Raw genomic sequence first — 10,498 nt, forward strand, 5'->3', positions numbered from 1 at the left:
ATTACTCATGGCTCAACGGTTGAGCATCGGCAATGCACGTCGAAAGTTTAGGGATCGATACCCGAATGAGTTAAAATAAAAATCTATGAAAGGATTCCAACACATATGATAAACCGGTGTATACAAAGATTGTGTGCAGGTAAGTAAAACTCTCGTAAGTATGAAATTAAACTATGTAGAATAGCAAACTACCAACTTCAAGATTGGAACTTCATCAGCGGAAATTCAAACGGACTCTGGAATTCTCATTACAACAACTGCACATCAATGGCCATCTCAGCAGTGTTAAAGGTCCAATCCTTAAAGGTTAGAAATGTATAGAATGTTAACTTAAAGAAAGTATGAAAGAAAATTTTTTCAAAATTAGTGGAAAACAAAATTTGTATTGACAATTCTCCTCATAATGAAATATTTTGCAACTTTTAAAAGGCAAAATAACCACTTCAAAAGTTGCTGTCAACCAAGGCAGGGGGAGACACTGCCTCAATTGACTCACCGGGGAGATTACCCAGTGCTTGGCTAAGGGAAGCCGGAAGAATAGCTGAAGATTTGGAACATTTTTACAGGAGCGATTAACCTTTAATTCGGATTTGTGGGTAGCGACATAGCCCTCCATAAGTATTTCATCGAACTATGAGGACCCCCACGTCCCCTTTCCGGCCAGAGCCCTCCAAACCTCGATATATGTTGTTTTTATATATACCGTACAGTAGGGGCATGACCCCCTACGGGCTTATTATAAATCAAGGGGAAACGGGGCTTCAGAAAAGAAGGGAGCCCAGATATGCACTTCAATTTGTCTTTAATAAAGTACCGTAACATGAGAAAACGTTAATAAATCATGGATATTTCCAATTATCATCCATTTTTTTGGTATCCAGCGTCAATCAAAATCCTCTTCCAATTCACTACGATGCGGAATCTACATTAAAGAAATAAACACGAGTTAGTATTAAATTCTTTGCTGCTACACTTACTTAATACAGTGAAATCCTTTTGGCATTTTTCTTGCTAACTTTTAACAGGACATTGCGGGGTTAAGAATAGCTCTCTAGCTTGGTAAAAATCCTTCCCTGTAGATAATAAAAGTATGAAAGCGGATGAAAATTTTTAATATACAGCTTACTGTTTGTTAAAAAATCTTGTCATCTGCGAAACCAGGCACAACGAATTTCGTTTTCGAACGCTCTGTACAAGTACAGAGCGACTTGTACTTAACACGTTTAAAGGGCTAGCACTGAAAGGGGAAAGCCATTGGTTCCAAACAGTCAACAGCACAGATGTTCGACATTTTCAATGCATCGACCGTTTGAGTTCTGCCCAAGATGATGGTTTTAGGCCGGAGACCAAGAGGACACCTCTTGATATAGGCTTATCAAGCTTTCGAGGAAACCAGCCGAAGAGATGCCGTCACGCAGTGACAGGGTCCATGACAGTGCAAGTCCATAAATGAATTGCTTAGCCGTATGACGGCCTTGCGAATTTAAGCATGGGGACATTAAGTTCCATAGCTTGTATATCCTTAAATCTTTTTTAAATAGGTCTACATGAGTGCTGTAAAGACATTAAGAAAATTAAATCAGGAATTATTATTGTAGTATGACCTACTTGAATTACTTTCAAATGAAAGTAAAAAGTTGCAAGGTGATCCGATAAAAGTCTCTTCTAAATTCATAACTGTGTCCATTCATTTTCAATTGGAGTAATAGTGTCCACCCTGAGGCATCCTTCTCAACAGGTTTGACGTAAAGAGTTGAATGACTTTGTATCGCGACACTGACCGAGATTTTATTGCAGTGGGGGACTATTGTGGTTGGCAACTGGAACTGCCGTGTAGATTACGGTTCGGTTTGCACAAAGATCTTGCATCTTGTTAACACCAAACTCTGCCGCTTTGCCAACACTAAAAACAATTGGAATATTAGGTTAAGGTCAATTATCTTTTTGAAAACAGAAAAAAGACCTTAAAATAAAATAAATGGTTTTCTTATCTTATTGCAATAATCTTGAAACGATTCGATTGGGAAATAAACGAGTCCTATAACCAAAGATTTAAAAAAAAAAGAGAGAAGGGAACCTGTTAATTTATCAGCAACATGACATGGAGAACGAAATGCAACATGAGTTAAAAATACACGGCTAGCCCCAACGGTTAAAATCCGCAAGGAAAATAGAAGTTTTGCCTTTCTCCTTGAGCAATTCAACTGTTTAACAATAACTCCAAAGTTGGAAGATCCCCCATGCAAGAAATGTAATCCAGTGCCGTTTTGTACACCATATTGGAGAAAACCCTTGTTTTAGATTTGTCCATAGATCGGTCCTCCCCTTCCCCCCTTTCTCTCTTTGACGTAACCGGCTCGAGTTACAAAGGATTTGGCTTTTACTTTTCCCTTCCACTATCTTATTTTCTTAACCTTCTTCGTCCAATTACTTTCCCTTGAAACATACATCGATGAAAAGTGGCAACTCCCACGTATTGACGGTCATCACTCTCGAATTTTGGTATAAAAAGGTGGGAAGGCTGCGTTTGAAAGTATCAGTTCACCAACTGTTTCAACGAAACGCACACGTGTTCCAACATGAAGGTACGATAACTAAAGCTATGTAAATTTGAAACCAAACTTTTTAGTAAAAAATTATGGCTTCAGTACAGTCTTGGCATTTCATCGATTTGTTTGGGCCTAAATGACAGTATTTGTAACTGTATATTTTTTCAAATTCTAGTTCGTCATCCTAGTTGCTCTGTTTGCCGCTGCTGCTGCCGATTCCTACAAACCGGCGGAATATGCTCCCAAGTACGAGGTGCCCAAGTACGAGGTGCCCAAATACGAAGTCCCCAAGTATGAGACACCAAAGTACGAGGAACCAAAGTACGAGGAACCAAAGTACGAGGAACCTAAATACGAGGCTCCCAAGTACGAAGCACCTAAATACGTAGCCCCAAAGTACGAGGCTCCCAAGTACGAGGCTCCCAAGTACGAGGCTCCCAAGTATGAGGCTCCTAAATACGTAGCCCCCAAGTACGAGGCTCCTAAGTACGAGGCCCCTAAATACGTAACTCCCAAGTACGAATCTCCCAAGTACGAGGCTCCCAAGTACGAGGCTCCCAAGTACGAGGCTCCCAAGTACGAGGCTCCCAAGTATGAGGCTCCCAAGTATGAGGCTCCTAAATATGTAGCCCCCAAGTACGAGGCTCCTAAGTACGAGGCCCCTAAATACGTAACTCCCAAGTACGAGGCTCCCAAGTACGAATCTCCCAAGTACGAGTCTCCCAAGTACGAGTCTCCCAAGTACGAGTCTCCCAAGTACGAGTCTCCCAAGTACGAGTCTCCCAAGTACGAATCTCCTAAATACGAAGAAGTGACATACGTAAGTCCGATTTTTAAACAGTATTTTTTAAGTACTTTCCCATCGCAGAAAGGACGCAAAATAACTTTCTTTTGCTTTACAACAGACTCCTCAGCCATACAGCTTTGGTTACGACGTCAAGGATAAGGAATCCTACACTGATTTTGACCACTCCGAGAAAGCTGATGGCCAAGTGACCACTGGATCTTACCGCGTTGCTCTCCCAGACGGCCGTACCCAAATCGTCACCTACAAGGCTGATAGCTACGGTTACACCGCTGACGTGAAATATGAAGGCGAAGCTCAATACCCCGAATACAAGGAGACACAATACAAAGCGCCCGCTTACACCGCCCCAGCCTACAAAGAGCCGGAATACAAAGCCACCACATACGCCGCTCCCGCATACCCTGCCCCGGCCTACAAGGCTCCTGAATACAAAGCCCCGGCCCCCGAATACAAGGCTCCCGAATACAAGGCTCCCGAATACAAAGCCCCGGCCTACAAGGCTCCCGAATACAAGGCTCCCGAATACAAGGCCCCAGAATACAAAGCCCCAGCCTACAAAGCTCCCGAATACAAAGCCCCTGCTGCCTACCCTAAATACTAAGTTAACGTCAGTCATGCTGTAAGTTCAACGACGATTATTTAATAAAGAGAGCTCTTTAGCTATTTCCGCACAAATTTTGAGAAATTGTCTTCTTTTTCCCCTAATTTACAATGAAACCCAATAGTTAGACAGTCCTATTTGAAAATTGCTTGAACTCTTTGATTTTAACTCGATGAAAGCTTCTTCTGTTTTCACGCACAGAACGACGGCTCACTGACAGTTTGCAAAAACCAAAAAAACAAAAAACAAAAATCTTAGCAGTTACAACATGTCACGAAATCCGTTATTGCGTAATAGTCGTCCTTCAAGGGCGTCCAATTAGAGGGGGAAATGTCAGGTGGCTGGTGCAACACGACTTCGGTTGATAGAAGCGTTTGTATGTGAGACTGGTTAATTTTCACCAGCAATAAGGAAATTCTACGCTAGGATACACATAGAAAGGGATAAAAAAAGAAATGTACTATAGAACCTAAAATAATGTTGACTACAAGCTACAACAGAGAAAACATCTATGAAAAGGCCGCCATTTTCATATTAGTTTCCCTCTTAGTTGGATTGATTGAAAAAAACTATCAAAGCAAATAAAAACTATCAAAATCAAGACCTTGGTTCGTTTGACTAATTCAGGGATTCATTTCATGAAATACATGTTACGATTTGCGACAGAATCTTATAATTGTACCTAGCTCCATGCCCTGAATATCAAGGTTTGGGAATGTCATATTAATGTGCTACATTAACTTTGAAACACTCACCGGCTTGGGGGGGCTGAAGAAATCGTCGGCGATATAGTCTGCGGTATTTCCCCGTAAACTTTCTTTCTCCCTCGACGGTATTTCCTTTCCAGTCGGCATCACGAGCGTGATTCACGACATTTCAATCCAAGGCCAGCTACCCAGGTACCCAGGTTTGTAGACTGTATTTTTCCTTCTTAACTGCCCTACATATTTCACACAGTGTATGAGCATTGCTAAATAAAGAAAGGTAAGTAGAAATTGTAACAATTACTTTCACTCGAAACATTGTTGTTTGTAAGAATAAGAAAAATGTAAGAGTGCCAACAGCATTTACTTACCCTTCACTGGAGATTATGGATGGAAGTTGACAAAGGCACTTGGGAAATATGGTGTCCTAAAAAAAGAAAAGGAATGAAATACACAAGCTCAGATGGGTCACAAGGCAATGGTTAATTTATCCTACATTTTGAGGTACCATAAGCAAGGCTAGACAGTGTCTGTCTGTAGGTGCCCTTCAGATCCATGAACAATAACTAAAGTGAGAAGATTTTATAGTGGGTATTAGACAATCTTGTTAATCTTAAAATGGTAACTCACAGGTCATCAGACGTTCAACGCTTTAGACGAATTAGTGTTTTTCCAACTAAGATTCACCTTATCCACTGATTTGTAATCCTTTTATATGCAAAATCATCAGAGGAATACACAAATTTATGGCTGAATAACGGTGGACTTGTTTACCGTCAACGTTTTTTTTCATTTTCAAATCGATGAACTATTAGCACGTTGATGAAAAACATGTGTTAGGCTATGGACACCTGGTGGTCAAGGAAAAAAGGAACTCGAATGGGATGGAAATGACATTAATTCAACTTTGAAATGTCTGTGCATTGATTACTACAATGGTGGTGATTACACATAAGACTGAAAGGCCAAAATATAATTTATTCAGTTAACATCAAAATTAACTTTTTAATTTGAACATTTCGAGAAAAATAAATTTGCCCCGGGTGAGGCTCGAACTCACGACCTTAGGATTATGAGACCTACGCTCTGCCAACTGAGCCACCGAGGCGGTGGAAGAACGTCTAGCTGATAGGGGAAAATTAGATTTAGTTATCACCATAAACGAAACTTTTTGCGGTCCAGACCTCGATCGACACTTAATCATGATATTACAAATGTTGCTAGATTTTAATTTTTTTCTTCTTAAACAGTTAGCTTTTAATCATCAATACGACTTAAACGTTTAGAAATTTTAATCACAAAACTACCGTTGTTATGTTTCTTACAACAGTTCTTTATTCGGAATTTGACAATAATGACAAACACTGGTATTCTTAAAACAGAATACACTCAAGTAACGGAACACGTAAGTGGCGATTCCTTTCTTACTGGATTAATCAATAGTTATTAAGCAAAGTAAACGTACGTTTACACGAGCATTTTCTTTTTCTACTTCGTTTTTGTATTACATAAACACTAGCTTTGTCCATGCTGTTTTCCTGTAAAACGCCCTCCCAATATATGTAGGTAAGCTCCCAAAACGAAGAAAAATGCTCGTGTTAATGTGCAATAAGACAGATAGAATTTCGATAAAGACTAAATGCATCAACATTGATAATTACCATGGCAACAGGTGGTTAACAGCAAAAACATTTTTGGTGAATTCAAGACAGATTTCGTTGGGATTGTCTTGGCACCGTAGTAAACTTAGGGTAAGCGGTTGCTGATTTTGCACAAGTTTGCTTATCCTTTGTTCTGCCCGTTTCCAAATTTCTTGGCTCCTCAACACGTGATCCGCTTTCGTACCAAGAAAATACTCTGCGTGGATACCTGATGCCAGGATGTGAATGCATGCAGTATTTTGGCTATTTATCTTCTCGATTAATTGAGTGGCGTGCACTCTGAAGAAAAATGAAGGTTTTAGCGTGCACAGCGAATGCGAAATCCCATTTGAATTGCACAATGGGCAAATATAGTCGTATCTTCTATTGAGAAAGACGTTTTCGTCATATTCGTAATTGTCGATACTGGAACATCCATCGATAAGCATTCGAATGTTTCGGCTATGTTCTTCAGGGTTGCAAAAATAGTTAATTACTACATTTTCGCTTCCACCGTCCTCCACAGAAGACACACTAGGTTGCGCTCGAGGCTGCCTTACTTGTTCACTGACTGAACCTATGAACTGGTTGTACTGCCACAAACTAAAACATAAAAAATAAATATTTTATCAGCAACATATTTCATATTTTTCCTAAATAATAAAAAATATATTACTGTCTGCATTCGAGGCAAAAGGCGACAATCAAACTTTTCAACCCGATTGGATCATCACTGTCGGGGAAACATGCTTTCGGCAACAATTCACTGATCCGTGCAGTTATCCTAAAACGATCCCCAGGCAGCACGATATTCTCTTGCTCCAAATTTTGCAGGTATTTTTTGGCCAAATGAGCTTCTTCTACTGCACAAAATATTTGTTCTAAATCCATTTGTGACAAGGGATCCAAAATGACGATAGATTCCATATCTGATTCTTGGATCATTTCTTCACAAGAATTTTCCTGCACAATTTCGACAATGCTATCTGAACCTGAACTTCCGTCGCTATCACGACGATTCCTTCCAGGAAGACTATCCGTCATTTTACTGGCATTTTTCTTTTGAACAGTAGATTCCTTAACAATTCCGCTCTGATCTCCAAAGAGAACTATTTCTTTTTGTTGGCCATTATCGAACGTAGCTTTCTCCACAACTTGTTTGTTGTTGGTTTTTTTCGCCTTAACGATGATTTGGTCTCCTTTGCTCGGTCGGGTTCGAAAGAGAGGAGCATCGATACTGGTGTTCATCTGATTTTCACTTCCACTTAATTCGTCCGTCTTTGAGCGACAGTTTGTTTTGATTTCAAGCACTTCATTGACGGCACGAAAGGCTGGATGTGGACTGATGCTACGTGAAGCTGAGCGGGTCTCACGGCTATGTTTCTGGAAGGCTGGAGATTGTGACAGGTTCTTAATTTCACCCTTTTTCGCATCAACAGAGGTCTGAGACTCCGCGGGGCTTAAAATCTGCTGTGCATTACGAATTCCGAGCGAGGCTGAAAGCGAAGATTGATCTGCATCATTTGATTCTTCCGTGTCGCTTTGGTATCGTGGGGGTTTCTGAGTGCTAGCCACTACTTGGCTAAACGTCATGTCTTCCAAGGATGCTAAATTTTGGGACTTAACTGACCGACGGCTGATCACTTGTGAGACTTCAAAATTTGGAAGCTCCTCGAGTGCTGGGTCAATTAAAAGACGTAAACGATGTTTTTCCCGCTCAAAATCTTGGCGAATTAGTTCTTGCCTCGGAGGTGAGAAGGGTTCGAAAAAATCACTTGGGATTTCTTTCATTGCCCTGTCGGTTGAGCCTTCGCCAGATGACGCAATGTGATCTATGAGAATAAAAATGAATAAGACCCGAATTTGAAATATAAACTTCCAAGAAAATACCTTTCTGTACATCTGTGCTATCCCTTGCATTTGGGGCAATCGCAGGTTGAATCGGATGAGGAATCAGATCAACAACCATATCGGCGATTTCAATGGCAGGACTGGGAGCAAAACCTTTTTCAGGCGGACTGCTAACAGATTCGCCTCCGTTTGGCCGATTTTCAGCTGGTTGTTGCTCCATTTCATCTCCCAATTCCACTAAGTTTTTTTCAACTTCTACGGTTTCCGTCTGAAACACTTCTGTTGTAACTTTTTCCAGTCGTTGCATCAATGATTTATGATATCTAGTATTCAGAGGAAGCAGCTCGATGGCCCCTTTAATTTCGAACTGCGCTACGGCGATGTCCAGAGCCATTTGAACAGTAGGTGCAACCTCTCTCAAATAGAGAAGCATTTGCGGCTCCAATTGTATAGATCCAAGTAGAAGCTTGGAGCAACGGATGCAGATGCGGGAGCAACCTTGGTCAACTAGTTGCGTTTGTTGCGAATCATACGGCTCGATATTTGCATCGCTAACTGTTGTAAGTGAGCAACGTGTTCCATCTTCAACCCAAATTGCTACACCAGGGTCCTCATCGAAAAACTTTACGACACGACACGACAGATTGAAGTTCTCGTTCGGTTTGATATCCTAATAAAAGCTGTGTAAAATCAAATGAGCACTGAAAACTATTTATAAATTACACTTAGGGTAATAGGGTTTTTATCCGTCGCTTCCCCAGTTATTTGGTGCATATCTTTTTGCTGTCGGTATCGTTCTAATGACCACCTTTTCAAGTACTTTACATGTTCAATATCCTCTTCTGTGAAAATGAAACGATTAGCCGAACAGCGCGGTCTTTCTTCTTCATTCCATGGAAATATCACCAAGTCATCTTCACGGAAAACACGGAAATCAGGAAGTCCATCTCTTGGTCGGATTTCAGCCCAAGCGCGGTGTAGGCGAATAATATCACCAATTTCAATCTTTGGAAAAGCTGCAAGCGAAGAAGTGAAAACGTGCATACAGTACTCTCGTTGCTTGATCATGTCTTCGTAACATGAAGGATCAACAACGACGTACATGCTTTGCCCTTTTCCCTGCCTGCCTTCTTTTGGTTTCTAAAAATAAAGATTTCTTTACTAAAAATTCAAACATGGCCAACTGCAACATATTTACGAAGATGATTGAATGTATAACTGCGTAGAGGTGACACTTCATTCTCTGTTGCTGTTTCATGACCATACATTTTTCAGCATCAAAAAGACTTGTGTACACATATTGTTCAGATTTAGCCTCAACATAAGAGCTGAAGTAATTCATGACCTTCATCCAAGGACCACTTGCTGAAGGAATCGTTAAATGAAATTCAATGTTTTGACTCTTAATTTGGTAAGGGATGTCTGCTGAACAAAACCATTATTAGAATAAGCCAGTAAAATAAGTAGAAAGGACCTCCTTACGTTGAAAGATGATAAGGCCTTTTCCAGCCCCTTTTGTTATGGATTTAACTGTAGCATTGTTGTGCCATTCCTCAGCAACTTTGGAATGCAGAGTTAGAAAAAATCTAGAACCTATTATACCATTTTCCGATATTTCATCTATTGTCAATTTATACGATTTTGTGTTGTTGTAATACAGCTGGTTAACCCAAATACCCTGAAAAATAAAAAAAAATAAAGCTATAGATTTTAATAATTCATACTGTTTGACCAAGAAATTACCATAAAGATTCCTTTATTCCCTGTTTTAATGAAGTTTATCTGTTTGGATACCAGTGACATGTCTACTGAAGAAATGATGGATTTGACAGAACAGATTTGCCTCATTACATCAGGATCTAATGTTTTCAGTGCAGCCTTAAGTGTGATGTAAGCTGCCTGATTAACCTCCAAACAATTAGCCCTCATTTTACATACAGATGTTTAAAAGCGTTTCAGTTAAAAAAATAGATGCCAAACAATTTGAACAATTCAATCGTTGAACGCTTCAGACAGCAAATATTGTGTATCTGATACATTGGTTTGTATCGGTTTGTATTTCTTGTAGCTTCCTTTGATTTCTCTGACGACGTGTTGCCACATTAAAAAAAGACAAGGTATGTTAACGATGCCGAGTCGCCTACTCGCAGTCGCCTATGATAAAGTGAATAACAAAATGAATGATAAGGCCAAGCGACGGGTTAACACTTAATTAACCCTTAACAGTAACTCACCTTGTGAACATTATGCACATCACAAATTTGCCAAATATAATTAATATATATAACTACTATTCTTCAAAATAAAAATGTATTTAAGTAATTTAATCCTAAGGTTTTTACCTA

General features: G+C 40.0%; 2 protein-coding genes and 1 non-coding gene across 6 annotated transcripts; 1 reads left to right on the forward strand and 2 right to left on the reverse strand.

Moving 5' to 3' along the window:
• The first annotated feature begins 2,433 nt into the window (after positions 1 to 2,433).
• LOC116932827 (repetitive proline-rich cell wall protein) lies at positions 2,434 to 4,032 on the forward strand. 3 transcript variants are annotated; one of them, XM_045180590.1, is made up of 4 exons: positions 2,434 to 2,585; positions 2,725 to 3,369; positions 3,455 to 3,775; positions 3,827 to 4,032. In XM_045180590.1, exons 1-4 carry the CDS (start codon positions 2,580 to 2,582, stop codon positions 3,956 to 3,958), a joined length of 1,104 nt encoding a protein of 367 aa, XP_045036525.1. In that variant the 5' UTR covers positions 2,434 to 2,579; the 3' UTR covers positions 3,959 to 4,032. The 3 variants fall into 3 exon arrangements, with proteins under 3 accessions (XP_045036525.1, XP_045036524.1, XP_032796608.2); XM_045180589.1 differs by having other exon boundaries at positions 2,725 to 2,952; positions 2,983 to 3,369; positions 3,455 to 4,032; XM_032940717.2 differs by having other exon boundaries at positions 3,455 to 4,032.
• Positions 4,033 to 5,697: 1,665 nt separating this feature from the next.
• On the reverse strand, positions 5,698 to 5,770 carry Trnam-cau. Its single transcript has one exon. It is a non-coding gene; the product is annotated as a tRNA-Met (tRNA).
• Positions 5,771 to 5,974: 204 nt separating this feature from the next.
• Positions 5,975 to 10,355, reverse strand: LOC116932799. Of its 2 annotated transcripts, none has more exons than XM_045180575.1 (7): positions 9,897 to 10,355; positions 9,636 to 9,831; positions 9,352 to 9,575; positions 8,877 to 9,293; positions 8,193 to 8,823; positions 6,979 to 8,134; positions 5,975 to 6,905 (listed from the first exon to the last, which is right to left on the reverse strand). In XM_045180575.1, exons 1-7 carry the CDS (start codon positions 10,080 to 10,082, stop codon positions 6,320 to 6,322), a joined length of 3,396 nt encoding a protein of 1,131 aa, XP_045036510.1. In that variant the 5' UTR covers positions 10,083 to 10,355; the 3' UTR covers positions 5,975 to 6,319. The 2 variants fall into 2 exon arrangements, with proteins under 2 accessions (XP_045036510.1, XP_045036509.1); XM_045180574.1 differs by having other exon boundaries at positions 9,352 to 9,578.
• Between the last annotated feature and the right edge of the window lie 143 nt (positions 10,356 to 10,498).

The sequence above is a fragment of the Daphnia magna genome, linkage group LG10 (assembly GCF_020631705.1).
Source record: "Daphnia magna isolate NIES linkage group LG10, ASM2063170v1.1, whole genome shotgun sequence".
NCBI lineage: Eukaryota > Metazoa > Arthropoda > Branchiopoda > Diplostraca > Daphniidae > Daphnia > Daphnia magna.

Bases quoted from the DNA above. Each gene is read 5' to 3' on its own strand.
- LOC116932827 (XM_032940717.2), top strand. The intron at 3,370-3,454 runs GTAAGTCCGATT...GCTTTACAACAG, and splicing joins AATACGAAGAAGTGACATAC to ACTCCTCAGCCATACAGCTT.
- LOC116932799 (XM_045180574.1), bottom strand. From the start codon at position 10,082: ATGAGGGCTAATTGTTTGGAGGTTAATCAGGCAGCTTACATCACACTT. The intron at 9,832-9,896 runs GTAATTTCTTGG...TTTATTTTTCAG, and splicing joins GGAATAAAGGAATCTTTATG to GGTATTTGGGTTAACCAGCT. The intron at 9,579-9,635 runs GTAAGGAGGTCC...GGTTTTGTTCAG, and splicing joins AGGCCTTATCATCTTTCAAC to CAGACATCCCTTACCAAATT.